We start from the raw sequence: 16,954 nt of genomic DNA on the forward strand, positions 1-16,954 counted from the left end.
GGATGGAAAGGAAGGCCAAACAATTACAATCTGTGGAAAGAGGAGAGGATGAAGGGGGCCTTAGATGAATACATGGAGGGAGAGAAGAAAGGAATTACAGTGAGTGTGCACCTCTTATCAAGAGCATGGGGTGTGCCGCGATCCACATTGCAAAGAGGCATCAGTGGAAAGGTGACTGGCAGTGAACATGTGTCAGGGCGGAAGCCCTACCTTCCACAGGAGGTAGAAAGGGAGCTTGCTGCCACCCTCAAGATATTGGCGCAGAGGGGGTTTTCCTTCACAAAACGTGATGTCCAGCAAGTGGCCTTTGATTTTGCAGCCAAGAACAATCTGGTTTCTCAGGGATAGCAGGGAGGGCCGGATATTACTGGTTTAAGATCTTTCTAAAGCGCAACCCAGAGCTTGGAATAAGCAAGCCAGAGGTCCTGTCTGCAGCACGGGCTGCTGGACTCAACAAAGAGGTGGTTAGCCAGTGGTTTAACCAGTATGAGAGCCTTTTGGTCAAGCTGGGTATTGAGCGCACACCGTCACATATATATGGAACTGTGACGAGTCTGGGCTTCAGGACAATTTTTTTTATTATGGCACATATGAATATGTTTGTTTAATGCAGTTTAAATGTTATGTGGCTGTATAAGCAACTGTGTTTTACAATTTAAATTGATGATAAATTACTATTTCCCTTTGCAATTTTACTGGCCTATTTTACCTGAACAGCTGGTCCATTTTACCTGAAACTGCTTGTGCCAAAAAAGTTGGCACAGCTGATGTTTCAAAAAACTGTAGGGCCTAAATAATTATATTTTATTACATCATTTCAACAAAAATTATAAAAAGCTGTCATTAGTTATCATAAACACACATGGAAAAGGCATATATGGTAATGTATTATTGTCCCAAAGTGGCCCATTTTACCTGATATCACCTGATAGTACATGCGCTTTCAGTAGGCCTACATATATCCTCATAAGTGTCTATGAATTCGTATCAATTAGATACTCTTGGCCTTGTTTTTATACTTATTCTGAAAGAGTTGATATTATAATTTTCGCTAGCAAGATCTCATTCGATGATTCATTTCCATTAAGCCTACTGCCAGCAGGCACATTTAAAGAAATGTGATCTGATTGATCGGGGTAATGAGGCACTAAAGATGAGCCTATACATGTTACCAAAACCAAACGCATTTCGTTTATCGCAATTATTTTGCCAAGCTGCCTGTCTTGCTCTGGCAGCGGTAGCGGTGTTTGACTTAGCCATAATGATATGCTTATTGTCTTCGTAGAGACTCATTATAATAGTTTGCTCAGATGGCAAGAATATCACCGCTCTCTCTTTCATCTTTTCCGCCATCATACCGTTAGAAAATCACGGTTTTGGTGATCAACCTTTCCTGCCTTTTGTAGTAGGACGTGCTCGTGCACTTGCCCTGATAAGTTTAGCCTGATTGAAATTAACCACATGATTTGGATGCGGATCAGCCGTCGACGAACCGATATTTGCGGTTCTCAGTTAGCTCGCTAATGTTAACGGGCTAAAGGGACAATTGATTAACTTAGCTTCAACCCTTACGACGGTGCGGCTGCACCTGGGCCCGTGGGGTGTCGGGCCCAGGAAAGCATCTGACACCTGATTCAAATGAATGGGTCGTTATCTAGCTCTGTTGAAGCCTGGTAACAAACATGCATTTGAATCAGGTGGTTGGAGCAGGGAAACATCGAAACTGCTATAAACTCATCTAAATTGTATTTTAAACATTGTTTAAAATAAATAGCCTACTATTAATCAATACATCCAGTAGCCTTACTTTTTAACATGGTTTATGTGTCAGGGAAATGGAGGGCGGATTTAGGTTCGTTTTGCAATTGTAGGCTACTGTTAACAATTATATTGCTGTGATAATTATACTCGGATCATTTAGATTGAGATATAGGCCTATGCCTGATGCCTAAACATTTGAAATCACAAACTAACATCCATACATTAACGGCTATGGTGTGTAACCTATCAAAGCATTGCTCATCATTGTTTAATGCATTATCGTAAATGTTGTAGCCTATGTAGGCTATTTAAGTTGATTTTCTATCAATGTTGAACATATTGAACTGATGAGAATAAGAAAATTAAAATATACGTGTTAAATCATCGTTTTCACGTTGGGTCAGTGTTACGGGAACGTCTGGTTAAGCATCAAGTCACGCTAAGCCTGACAGTTAGTCTGACCCTGACCAGACTAGTTTCGCAACCTAAGTTGCCATAGTAACCGAGATCGAACAACGTTGAGCTAGCTTTATGGAACCGAATGAACTAGAAATGAGTCAGACTAACTGACATAAGTCTAGCTCAGGGGTGCTCAATCCTTGTCCGTAATCCATGTATTTGCAACATCAGTGCCTTGTGAGAGAGTGTTTTCAAAGGCAGGTGAAATTTTAAGCAAGTAAATAAGTCGTTTGAGTGCTAGCACTGTGGAAAAAAAAATCTTCCTGAAAAAAAATCTTTGAACCATCCCCAATTGATCACTTCTGTAATCAACACCTTGCATTGTTTACACAAGCACATTGGCTACATCTAGTTTTTCCAGCCTTCAAATGTTTCCATCCCTTTCCCAGTTGCATAAAACATAATCCAAAACCTGAGCCGTTAGTCTACATTATCAAATAATAATTTATTCATTTAGCATATACTTCCTCTTAAACGAGGTCACCAAGATTCGAACTTGCAAGATTAGTCTGAAAGGCAGAGCTCTTACGATGAGGCCATACTCAACCTAAATGTTAAAGTGAATATTACTATAAGAACCGGAATGTAAAATCGCAAAGACGTTGCGTTGTTCATTATACAACAAGATATTTGATAACATATTTTTGACACTTACACATGGACACATTTGTCAAATAACCTTTATTTATGAATGTATTTGTCAATGACGATTGTGAGACTGACGTCTCGAGGACTTGACATCACTTGATTCCTTTCATCGCTCGATACAGTCGCCATACCATAAACTGACCAGCCGATGTCCCTATGGAGAAGATGTATCGAAAGCTTCGAAAAAACGATACTTTTTCGAGACAATTGTGTCAAATAGCTCGTTGGTTGGGAAAGCTTAGTTTCCCCCATCACTACCAGCAATGGCAGCACCGCAGAACACAAAGGTAATCGAGGACGCGTGTGCGTGCATGAGTGCGACTTTATAGCGCCGCCTATTAAGCTAAGCCTATGGGCTGAGAACACGGCCCGAGTGCCATGCCTGAACTTGCTTTGCTCATTTATGGTATTTTGCCTTTGTAGGGCAGTGTAGTACAGAAACTATGTATCTGTGTTTAACATGTACACTATATGTATGAGTACACTCTTTATAAGTGCACGTAGTGTAATCACACCTTCCTGTACAGTTTACTTATGTAACTTGTAACTGTGTGTGTGTGCCTGCCTGTCTGCAATGCCTGTCTGAGCTTGTGTAACCTGTATGTGCTTTATTACATCCTTCTCTTATTCATTTCCTCTTCCCCTTACCGATCTCAAAATACCCCTCTGTGCTGCATTTTGGCCACACATGCTGTGGTGCAAAACAATTTTTCACACAAACAAATTGAGCCATAACAATGGGTGGTGTTTAGTGGCAGCGTCTAGGGGGTGTTGTTTGAATTGGGCCCTCTGTGGCTCCTTGCTTGTACAAGGTGCCCAATTGGATTCCCTACATCTTTGTATGAATGTCAGGGCCAGGTCTTAATTGGACATTTCACTCATTGCAGTGAGCCTGGGCTGCCCGGAAACTCATATCAACATTAGTGATTCTGTTGGGGTTTTCCTGTTGGGGTTTTTGTGACCTTGTGACCTCAAGAGAGGAGTCAGCTAGGACGGGGGCAGATGAGGATAGGAAGAGTGTTTATCCCCATGTAAGGAGTCAGATGAGGAGAGGAAGATTGTTTGTCCCCACACTCAGTGGGGAAAGAGGGAGCTGGGAGAGTCACTCTCCCCCTCCCGTTAGAATGTTCTTTCCAGAGAGGAAGTCAGGTCAGGATGACCTGATGGGGAAATGTTGCTCGTTGGAACCACGAGTTGTGTAAAAATAGCCACGTGAGGGATGATATCTGTTTATCTTGAACTAACTGTGGGGGTGTCTGGTGATGGAAAACAGATGTGTGTGTGACGTAGTAAGACTGTATAAAAGTTCTTGTCTATTGAATACATGGGGGACTTCCCTGGCTAGGGAGGCTCGGCTTATGAGAGACTTCCCTGGCTAGGGAGGCTCGGCGTATGAGAGACTTCTCTGGCTAGAGAAGCTCTGCGTATGGTTCCAACCTACCTGGCAAATAAAGACGAAGCTTTTGCAATCAATCTCCTGACTCCAAGCCTGTTAATTCTTGCTCCAATAAGAACCACTTTCGAGGCTCCAACAATTCTCATTAAAGTGGGAAGGAAGGAAATATTCTGACGTTGAAAAAATATTTGGCAGGTAGGGTGTGTGTGTGTGTGTAAGTTGTAAATCGTTTTATCTGTGGGACAGCTGCCAACCATTTCTAGTAATACTATGTCACAATATCTTTGTGTATTTGGTATGTGAATTGTGTAAGTACCAGGGGGCTCATGTATAAAGGATTGCGCAGCTTTCATACCAGAAGATGGCGTACGGCCAAAACTCGAAAAGTACCTATGCACAGAAATATTCACATGTATAAAACCGGTCGTACGCCAGGTCCTGCGCACCTTTCCTTTAAAAATCACAATCATCGTGAGATTGAACAAGCCACTGACCCCGCCTTGCCTCCTCCCATAAATGAATATGCAGATGGACTATAAATGAGCCCCTGAGGTCATTTCTTTGTCTGAATTGCCGTATTTCTTCTGCCGTATACTTCGCTGCACCAAAAATGAACGTTAATTAATAAACGCTGCAGCGTTTATTTGAAGAAATAAGGTAAAATGGCTAAACACGCACAAAATAAAAAAATCACAGACTGTGAGATTGAGGTTCTGACAACAGAGGTGGTGGCAAGAAAATGTGTCATGTTTGGCGGCCTGTCATCAGGTATTAGCGACAAAAGAAAGTCGGCGGAGTGGAAAACCATCATTATTTGCGGCCTTTCTTGTTTTTAACCTGAAGCACTTTGAGATTTAGCTCAATGTAAAGTGCATTACAAAAAATAATTATTATTATAGGGCCCTTAATGCTGTGGGTTTGGAGAACCGGACCATGGCAGACATTAATAAGAAATGGTCCGATGTAAAACTTTAAATGAAGAAACGAGTGGTGGTGCATTGTAACAGCATGGCAGCTATAGGGTTAGAGTGACATTAATTAGCTGAGTGATTTTGTCATTCGTTTGACACCCTCAAGTTTAACAGAAGTTATTAAGTGGTGGCAGATTAAACAGAAGGCTATATAGCATTTTCCGTTTTGTGTTTTGGCATTTTGATGTGATCATCCACATTAATGATCAAACTTTTATTATTATGTTTTTTGAATAGTCAACGTCATAAACGTAGTGGTGGAAACTTTGGTGAGTTTTGGCACTTTTCAGTTATAATTACAGAGCCAGACAAGACTTTGCGAAAAGTCCGCACATTCTCAAGTCTGCTCAAACTTTTCTGTGACGGCCCACACATTCTCACGTCAAGTAAATCTTTATACATCACAAAGTGTGCGTGAAAACCAGCCTACGCAAGCTTTTTGTGCGTATGTAACGTTCATACATGAGGTCTCTCTCTCTCTAATAAGCACACACTTTCTTTAGGCAAATGTACTTAACATTAACCAGTGACCACCCCCCAGAAATGTTTTTCTAACTCTCTTTCTGTCCCTGTCTCCCTCTCTCTCCTTCCCTCCAGTGGGATTCCAGGGAAGAAATGTGGCACCATAATCTTGACAGCCGAAGAACTCAGCAACTGCAGGGTCAGTATTATTCAGAGGACCTACAATTTGGTTATCTTCACAGAGAAAAACACACAAACACACACTTTCATACACACCATCACTATTTCCTTCCCGTCTGTCTCTCCCTTTCTTACTGACGACCGAGGCCAAAGACTTGAAACTGGCTACCAGATGGTCACACTTTCCATCTTTACCAAATTTTACCGTTTAGGTTACACCCTCTTTTCTCTGCTTTTCATTCCTCTTTTATCACCGTGCCCATGCTAAATTACATTTGTTTTGTCACCTCCGTTATTCTGATGTTGATTTTTTTTTGATATTTTCATTTACTGGACATTGTAACTGAAAGACAGAAGTAACCAAAAAGTTTGTGTTCTTTGATATATATTAATAGATTTTGGCTTGAGTAATGAGGGTGGCAGAAGACATTGACAATTTGCCACCACGATTCTATTAATAATTTATCTCCTCTTTCTTTATTCCTCTTTTCTTGCATGTCGAGTAAATAATTAGAGTCCAATTAAAGGAAAATGAGCTGTGCCATACACACACACACACTGTACACATGCACACACACAGACACGTCACTCCCTATAGAATCATTCTGTTTCTGAATTTCTGGGTCTAATTTAAATAATGGAGTGTCCCTATGGAAGGATGACAATAAATGAGTTAAGAGATTCTGAAGATGGATTGGTGGGTTTAGAGAACATACATCAAACATGAATACTCTCTTTATACTCTACCTCTTTTTCTCTCACTTTATGGCATCCTCTTTCTCCTTCTCTTATATTTAGTTTTGTAACTCTGTCTACCACTTTCTCACTTTCTCTCTTTGTCTCTCATAAAAAATTTATCAAACTAAATCAGTTAGAGATTTAACTCACTGTTAACTCATCCCTTTGCTGTATGTCTTCCCCTATCCATCTCTCCCTTTCCCATCACATGTCACTTAAGATGATCAAATTAAGCATGGAAAATGCCCAAAATATAAATGTATTCTGTGTAGCACGTGTCTGTCAGCGAAGAGTAACATATAGTTTAAATTTTTTATAGTTTTAAAGGTATTGCAAAAACTGCATAATTTTCTATTCAGTTCTACCTGCATACGATCGACAATATCAAAGCCTTTGTTTTTTATTATTAGTTCACTTTTACTGTGAACCATTATACAGCTTTTGGTGGAGTGTCGAATGTATGCAGTTATGGCAACATCTAACTACAATTCCAGGAATATCTGTGATGTGTGTCTGTTTGTATCTCAATTATTTCATGAAACCTGGCATTGTATGAAGTTAAAAGTTGGCAGGTGTCTTGTCAGCAGGGGCGTCTTTATAGTAATTGAGGCCCCTGGACTATGGACGTTTTTTTTTTTTTTTTTATCAATTTCTCAACAGCGATATAGCCAAATAGACAGTGTAGCTAGTTTGGCTAGCAACAGCAGCTAGTCTAGCTTGCTCGTGGCACAATTCAGCTTCTTCACGCAGGGCTCTAGACTGAAACCAAAAAGTTGCGTTTGGGGACATATTTCAGTTAGCAGATGGTACTGTTTGAATCGCGATTCCATTTGAAAAATACTGCCGGTGACAACGTTATTAGAATATCTGGTAACACTTTATTTGAAGGGGTGTGAATAAGAGTGACATGACACTGTCATGGCACTGTCATAACCATGACATGACACATGAAAGGATGTTTATGAATGTTTATGAATGTTATCATTAGGTGTCATTCGGTGAATTAAGTCATTTCTTATGCAAGGTTGACATTGTTTGTGATGTCTTTGTTATAACAACTTGACATTAGCTGAGACAACATCACCTAGCAATGTCTTTGTCATGACAACTTGACATTAGCTGAGACAAAATCACCTGGCAATGTCTTTGTCATGACAACTTGACATCAACTGAGACAAAATCACCTGGCAATGTCTTTGTCATGACAACTTGACATTAACTGAGACGAAATAACCTGTCACTGTCTTTGTTATGACATCTTGACATTAACTGAACCAAACATTAACATAAACATTAACATCTCATAAACAAATCATAGAAGGCCTGATTATCAAACTTGAAGAATATATTTAGCTTTATGTGAGGTTGTCTTGCTGTTGCCTCTCCAGTGCACCTGTTGTCACTTTCATTTGCACCAAAACAGGTGATATTGATTCATAATTGCTTATGCTTCCTGACTGGACTGATTGATATCCCTTAAGTTTAAATGACAGTGTAATATTGTGGTGATTTTGTGTTCCATACATTTTCAGAGCAGTGTATTTAGCTTTGTGTTAGTATTAAATACTACTGTCATATGTGGTTGGTGGACGATGGCTACCATGAGACCATTATAATTGTGTCATTAATATTTTCCTTGACCTCAAGTACAGTGGTAAAATGTTCACTTGTCATAACGATTTTATTAAGTGCTATTACACTGTCAAATACTTGTATAACAGTGTCATGAATATTTTCCTCGACCTCCAGTACACTGGTAACATTTTCACTTGTCATAAAGATATCATTAAGTGTTAGTACACTGTCAAACGCTTGTATAACAGTGTCATTAATATTTTCCTTGACCTCAAGTACAGTGGTAACATTTTCACTTGTCATAAAGATATCATTAAGTGTTATTACCCTGTCAAATGCTTGTATATCAGTGTCATTAATATTTTCCTTGACCTCAAGTACAGTAGTAACATTTTCACTTGTCATAAAGATATCATTAAGTGTCATTACACTGTCAAATGCTTGTATAACAGTGTCATTAATATTTTATTTGATCTCAAGTACAGTGGTAACATTTTCACTTATCATAAAGATATCATTAAGTGTTATTACACTGTCAAATGCTTCTATAACTATGTCATCAACATTTTCTTTGACCTCAACAGTGTTACAATTTGGAATTGTCATAAAGATGCCATTAAGTGCTATAACACTGTCAAGTGATTTTATAACAGGTCATTAACATGTTCCTTGACCTCAAGTACAGTGGTAACATTTTCACTTGTCATAAAGATATCATTAAGTGTTATTACACTGTCAAAATTATACATGTTAATTTCTTACTCAAACAGAGGGTTCCAACATATTCTCTGCAGGTACATTTTGTAAAAAAAAAAATATATCCAGATATAACATAGAAGATAGTTAAGTAATGGGCACTTTAGGGTAAGAAACCATGGGATTAGCAGAAAGTCCTTATCGTTTTTCAGCTCCCAGTTGGCCTCCACCAGGTATTTAACGCAGTCCTCAAGGTGTTCAATCTTTTGTCGATCACTATTGGTTTGTTGTCATCCTCCCACCATGTGTGCGTTTGGTGAAACGAGTTTCCATCTAGCTAGCAAGAGTTGTACAAAGTGAAGAACACAAGCACCATGTAATGTCAGCTCCATTAGTAAACTCACAGTTCCTCAGGTAACTTTGGCTAATCTAGCTAGCTGTTTAAAATGCGCTCGCTAAAAGAAGAACAAATATGCTAGCGCTACTAGTATGATGAGGCCTACGGAGTTAGCTTAGCTAGCGAGCTAACACCAGCTAACTTTACTTCGAACAAGAACGATCTATGTCAATGGTACAGTAAATTCCAGAAGAGAATCCAAGTATTATGTTTACCTTACCCCAAATATCTCTAACTGTTTTGGAAACCTTGTGCGTTTATATCGTCTATTTAAGTCAGTCTGGAACTAATTTCGTCTAAACAGTCTGCTCTGTCGTTGGTCAAGTAAAGAGCGACGGAAGGGGAAATGACGTCAGGGTTGCCAGGTCTGCGTGACAAAACCAGCTCAATGGCCAATCAAAACCAGCCCAAAACCAGCCCAATGGCCAATAAAACCAGCCCAAAAACCAGCCCAATATCAGAACTCAAAATATGCCCCTGCCAAACCATATACACTGCTTTTAAAGTCCATCATTGCTATCATTCTCAAATGTATTGTAATATCTACAAAGTAACAACAAATGTTTAGTATGCCAGCATTAAAAGCATGTACGTGTTGATCTGCAGTCAGGTAGAATTTGGATAGAAATAGCTTATTTCATTTAAAATCTGGAATTTCTTTTAATGTTTACCCGAACAAGCGGACAAAAAAATTCAACCCGCGGCAACACTTCAAAAGTAGCCCAATTCCGCGGGAAAACTGCGGACCCGGCAACACTGAATGACGTACTTTCCTGTCTAACGGATAACTAATTTTAGGGCGCGACATTCAAGGAAATCCAGATCAGAAATGGGTTGTTTTGGATTAGAAACTAGGCAATTACTGTTGCAATGGCAGGATTATTCCAATTGAAAAACACATGAGGAATTCTGATACTAAAAGGAACAAAAGAAGAATAGTTAGATGGATGCAGAAATTGGGTATACTGAAGAGCAGGATGAGCAAAATGTAAGCATGCATTTGGTGAAATTCGATGGATGGGTTGCGGTGGTAAATTAAGCATGAATTTGTCTCTATTTACGTTAGGTTGCTAGATGTAAGGGTACTGAACCTATTGTAATCATAAGTATTATTACTATTTGTATTAATGCTGCCCCTAAACTACTTGTGTAACTCAAAAGGTCCTTTGGTAAGAATTGCTAGAACTTATTATAGAGCCTGAAAGTTTGAAATTGGCATTAGGCTTGGCCTACTAAAACATGTGGACAATAACGACAATATGTTCTAATCTAGCTAATATGATATTTGCTATTTGTATAAAGGTGCGTTGGAGTTGGCCAAACTAAAACAACAAACCAAGACGGATCGACAAAAGATTGAACACCTAGAGCAGGGGTCGGCAAGTAACTTGTGCCACGGGCCAGTATTTTTCCTCGCCACTAGATGGCGGGCCAGAGTCTGCGTTAGCCTATGCCTATTTAGACGCTGCAAAAGGTGCCCTTGCGATACGTGCACTCGCAACAACTAAGCCTACATGGAGAATGGGTAGGTCTAATACAAATACCTAATGATAATAAACCATGTGAATGAGCCCATTGGTAGTCTGTTTGAATAATTTCATTATTTTAACGAACTCTTATCCCCTTCTGTCAATATCCTCACCTATTGTGAATAGTAGCAATGATGGACTTTTTTCAACATTGAGCCTCCTAATTAGAGTCTATCTTAGGGTACTTTTATTTCAAAGTAATTGATTGACACACCTCCTTATAGAACAATCATTTGTTTGTAAAAATTCGGGGTAACACTTTAGAATAATGGTCCGTTGTTAACAAGTAGCTATGCAGGAAGTAATAGGTAGTTCTACATTAACACCGAATTTAATACTATTAACTAATATGGAACCAAGATGAACTAAGCAGTAAGTAATAGCTAATTTACAACAAAGGTAGTTCCTTGGTAGGTATTTAGTTATTACTAAATAAATGTATCCTTTTGAGAACTACTTGTGAACTATGACCAATTAAGAAAGAATAACCAATTAATTACTAATCACAAAAGTAACATGTCTAAAAAGTGAACAATTTAGTTGTTTTACTCATAACATGGTCATAACTTTTCAGAAGCTTGTGCCTCAAATGGGTTCTTTGTGGAAACCAGTTTATGAATATTATATTCCCCCAAATACGTTAACTACAGGTTGAGATTTTGCCTACTCTTACCAAAGGATGGACGAATGTTCTCTGTTTATTTCAAACTTAAACATGGCATAATACAAATAATGATAATTTGTTAAAAAATAATAATAATTAGGAAGTGATGCTGACACTCTCATGTTTGTATTAGTTTACTATTATGAGCTCTTGAGTGTCAGTTCAATGTCTCAGACTCCAAAGACCTACCTTTATGTTACAGTAGCCGACTTCTCTTTAGGATATGAATATAAACATTGATGTTCTCTTTTCAAAAACAATTTGCATCCTGCATTTATGTTGCGATAAGCGCAAAATCAAATCTTCCAGATTACAATGTTTGTTAGAATATCACTAGTGCCTCACAGAAATGTATGCCTGTACCGTATGTGTCAAATATAACATTTGACTCATTATAGGTCTATTATTTGTGAAAACCAGTACAACTCTTCGCTAACTACTCAAGCGTTACCTTGTCATCCTGCAGGAACTACTTGTGATGTGGACCATTATTTTAAAGTGAAAAACATGTTAATTCCTCACTAATTACTCAAGTGTTACGTAGTCATCCTGCAGGAACTGCTTGTGATGTGGACCATTATTTTAAAGTGACAAACATGTTAACTCTTCACTAATTACTCAAGAGTTACCTTATCATCCCGCAGTAACTGTAATCTGGACCATTATTTCAAAGTGAAAAACATGTTAACACCTCACTAACATGTCACCTCACAAGATATACAACATAAAACAACTGCAGTGATTGGATAACATTTCTTTTAATTATATCCACTGGAAGATTTCCATGAAGTCGTAAAAGAAAATCCTACATAATGCAAAAATGCACATGGGCATGCAATAATTAAAGCATTTTGTAAAATATGTCTGATTTAAACATTCTTTTCTTTTATTCGTTTTGCACAATGATGAAACCTAGCATTTAAACAATTTTGGAATTTTTGAATGAAACATTCAACACACTCAACAAAATGTGATGATAAACTGAGTCAAACATAATGGCTAAATAAGTAAGTACATGGCTAACCCTAACCCAAATCAACGTATAGGCCTATCCACTACAACAGCAACGCTCCCAAAGGAATAACAATTATTTATGAAGAAAGAACAAATGGCAGGACTGTAAAATAACTTGCTAGATAACCCAATTCAGAGAACAGGAACATGGCCCAAAACGCTAGCTACAGTTGTTGTCGGCTGGCTTGTAAAAAGTCCCTCATACAAACTGTATAGTATTGCAATCGAAATTTGCACTAATTCTACAATTCCAAATTTGCACTAATTCTACAATTCCAAATTCTAGTGAAATTCACCTAGTCGTTGTTGTTGTATGTTAGCCAAATACTGGATATTTACAATCCATAAAAATGTGCCACTGCCAAATGATTTCGCGCTCCAAACTCACTCGTTGACGTTGCATCAGTATAGTTTAGGGGAAAACATGACATGGATTCAGGACAAATAGGTTTTGGTAAGCCAAGTCGACTGGATTTGGAAAACGGACCGGCCGTGATTTGATATTTTCTGAGCTGCAGAAAGACCTAATAGCAGACACATCGAAATTGCCCGCATAATCATACAGTATGATCAAATATTGGGGAGGACGTGTCCCATAATCATACAGTATGATCAAATATTGGGGGGACCTGTCCCATAATCATACAGGGACGTGTTATAACATTAATATTCATAAACTGGTTTCCACAAAGAACTCATTTCAGGCTCAAGCTTTTGAAATGTTATGACCCTGTTAAGAGTTAGAAAAAAACAATTGTTCACTTTGTAGACGTTACTTTTGTGATTAGTAATTCATTGGTTATTCTTTCTTAATTGGTCATAGTTCACAAGTAGTTCTCAATGAGGATATATTTATTTAGTAATAATCAAATACCTACCAAGGAACTACCTTTGTACTAAATTCGCTATTACTTACTGCTTAGTTAATCTTGGTTCCATATTAGTTAATAGTATTAAATTCAGTGTTAATGTAGAACTACCTATTACTTCCTGCTTAGCTACTCATTAACAATGGACCATTATTCTAAAGTGTTACCAAATTCGGGATGCGCGCAAAATGTGGTTGCAGAAAACCGGGAAAGGATAGCATTTAAAACGTCAAAAGAACCACACGGATCATACAAAATTACAAATAGTTAGATTTAAAAAGGCCAAAAAGATGGAGGGATGACAGCCAGAGATAAAGCGATTCCCCATTGATCTGTCACATTAGAATTTTGATTTGGGTCACTAAAGTCTTGAAATTTGAGTGAGAATGTCGCCCCGTAGACCGCATAGTCAGGGGCAGCCATGTCTTCACGTAATGTCACAGAGTTCATAATTTTACAGTTTTACTGTCAATTCTACACCTTAAAAGTCGAGCAGGGCAGCTTTCAAGAGATATGGGGATTCTGCTTTTAGCCAGCTGGTCCGATTATTTTTGTGATTTGTTTAAACTGGCAATCAGAGTGAGACTGCGTCCCTGTTACACTGTTTGGACGTTAGCATCAGTCACACTGGCAGTGTGCACAATGTTGTATTTCACTCCATTCAGAAACGTCAGGGAGGACTGCCTATTGTAGATACGAGCCTGCTGAAGATCTCGGATTTCTTTAACCGAGCCTGTTTCATTCGTCATTTGCCTGAGAAAGCAACCTCCGTTAGACAGGCTAGTTTTGCCCGATCACTTGGTCAGGCTATTTAAAGGTATCGGGGTCAAGTGACTTTTGTGCATAGACAAGTGTAACGTAAATGTACTTGTCCAAAAGGACAAGTGCCTCAAAAAGTTAATGTCAAGCCCTGCAATCCAGTGGCCAGAGATGTATGATGACCTGATCAACATTACACAGGTCTATTACACAATAGACCTGTAATAGACCTGCTGACTGTCGCGTGGCAGTCGTGTGGCTATAATGTTACAATGTATATTGTTCGGGAAAAGAGCACGCAGAGAAAGAATTAGCATAAAATTTGCTTGGAACAATGTCTTTATCAAAAGGTCTTAAGAGGAAAGTCGACAACGATAACAAAGAGGAATGGAGAAACAACTTTGCCTTTATCTTACCCGGTTTCACAAATGGAAAGCCGATGTGTCTTATCTGCAACGAAGTTGTGGCGGTTTGCAAAGAGTACAATGTCAAGCGCCATCACAAAACGAAGCATGGCTCCTTCAACGTTGCTTATCCGCTCCTGTCTGAGGCCCGAAAACGTAAAATTCAAGCGCTGTCAGAGGGTTATGCAAAGAGTAGCAGTATCCTAATGCGAGGTCTCACATCCCAAGAAAAAGCCACAAGTGCGTCCCTAAAAGCGTCTTGGTTGCTTGCACGACACAACAAGCCTATCACTGATGCAGAGCTTTTCAAAGATGTCATGATTGCTGTGTTGGAGGAACTAGCTGACGATAAGTCCATGGATGGAATTATTGCCTCTGTCAAACAGATACCCCTTTCTGCGAGGTCCGCTACCCGCCGCATAGACGCGTTATCAAATGCTGTGCAGGTAGCTGTTATCAGTGACCTCAATCAAGCCATAACTTCTCCTTAGCTGTGGACGAGAGCACTGACAACACAGATGTTGCCCAGATGTGCGTCTTTGTTAAATACTTTGATGGGAAAGAGTTTAAGGAAGACCTGCTGGCTCTTATTCCGCTGGAGGGGCAAACTACTGCTGACATCATTTTCACTCAATTACCTGAGCGGTTTGAACAACTTTCTTTGTCCTTTGAGAAGGTTAACCTACTCGTAACAGATGGAGTCCCTGCTATGGTGGGTAAGCACAGAGGTTTGGTGAGCAGGTTGAAGGAGGTCGCTCCCTCTTGGCTCTCGACGAAGGCGGTCGCATTTTTCTATCCTCCCCTCCCTGACCTTCCCTGCTTCGCTCTGTCTTGTCTGTCTTGTCTGTCTCAAGATACTCTCTCACCATCACTCTCCGAAACTGGAAGCATGGAATTAATTAGCTGGTCTCTCAATGCAATTGACACCATCTTCTCGAAGAGAAGCTCGGGTTCGGGGGAACCCAAATGTCCGGACGGGACGTTTGCAGCTGGCTACACGATGGACGCGTGGGACAATTGGCGTGTCGTGTGTCTAGCGGCGCTTTCCGTTGAGGATGTTGAAGACATCTTTATTTTCAACACTATCTGCATAGAGAGACTCGGACTGATTGTGGCCTAGGTCGAGGGTGCCAACCCAGACCTACTCACACACTAACTTTCACCTACTACAGATACCACCACCCCCCCACCCCCATCCAACGCCTTCGATTGCTTTTCCCTGGGTGGCTGGCGGGTCTGTGTCCAGCGCCTATTACGGTCGCAGGTCCAGATGCTGCTGGTCTACCCCACCGCCCTTTCCCATTGCAAGTGTTTGTAATGTTGTGTTGTTAATGTTTGTGGGCTTATGTGCTGAGGTTTTTGCCTGTTCCCATACTGTACTCCTCTAGGAGCATTGTATGGGGGTTGCCTTTTTCTCTCCTCCTCTCTCCTCATGTTATGCTTTGCTGTAATCTTTCTGGTGGGCGCCTTTGATGGCTGCCTAGGTAGGCTCTCCTGCCAAATCAAATTCCGTGTCTGTGCAAACTTTCATGGCCAATAAACATCAATTCAATTCAATTCCCCAAATGCAAGGACTGCATTGCCTCATCCACCAAAGTGTCCTCTGTGCCAGGCTGGGTGGTGAGTTAAAGGGAATCATGGACAAAGTGATATGCATCATCAACTTTATCAGGGGTACATCAAGCACCCAGCATCGGCTTTTCCGACAGCTTGTGGCTGACTCAGAGGAGGCCACCCACGATGACCTTCTGCTTCATAATGACGTACGCTGGCTGAGTAAGGGGAAAGCGCTGGAGCGCTTCTGTGCGCTTCTAGATGAAGTGAAGATGTTCCTGACGGGCAGGAGGACAGCAGATCATCTTGTCCTAATAGAGGACGAGGAGTTCATGGCTAAAGTGGCATTTTTAGCTGATATATTTGGCCATCTAAACACTCTAAACGTACAGTTACAGGGGAGGGGGAAAACCATTGTGGACATAGTGGAAAAACTCCAATCATTCACGGCAAAACTGGAGTTGTTGGACTCAGACATGTCAACTGGCAGGCTACTGCATTTTAACACACTGAAAACACGGGCAGCAGGGAGAGTGACCGTTCTGATGGTTGAGTTCATCAAGCAACTACGCGCAAACTTCGCATCTAGGCTGGAGGACTTTTCTGGCCCAAGTGACCTACTTGCTTTTGTGCGTGACCCTCTCGCAATCTGACCAAGTGGAGAACTCTCCTCGCTGGCTAAATCAGTACTGCCCTCTTTGGATGAGGCCAAATTTGAGATGGAGCTCATAGATTTCCAAACAACCTCTTTGGTCAAAGACGCCTACAGATCAGGAGGGTCATAGAGTGACTTCTGGATCGCAAGTTCAGAGGAGTACGGGGCCATAAAGAAACTGGCGATGTACGTCTTAACAATGTTCCCCTCCACATACACATGC

General features: G+C 40.1%; 1 protein-coding gene across 1 annotated transcript in view; it reads left to right on the forward strand.

The window, feature by feature from the left end:
* cpne9 (copine family member IX) overlaps positions 1 to 16,954 on the forward strand; it is a 265,994-nt gene that overhangs the window by 134,270 nt on the left and 114,770 nt on the right. Inside the window, exon 8 of the mRNA XM_047026495.1 lies at positions 5,833 to 5,896. Within this exon, the coding sequence (XP_046882451.1) occupies positions 5,833 to 5,896 (64 nt within the window). The remainder of the gene's footprint in view (positions 1 to 5,832; positions 5,897 to 16,954) is intronic.

The sequence above is a fragment of the Hypomesus transpacificus genome, chromosome 9 (assembly GCF_021917145.1).
Source record: "Hypomesus transpacificus isolate Combined female chromosome 9, fHypTra1, whole genome shotgun sequence".
Taxonomy (NCBI): Eukaryota; Metazoa; Chordata; class Actinopteri; order Osmeriformes; family Osmeridae; genus Hypomesus; species Hypomesus transpacificus.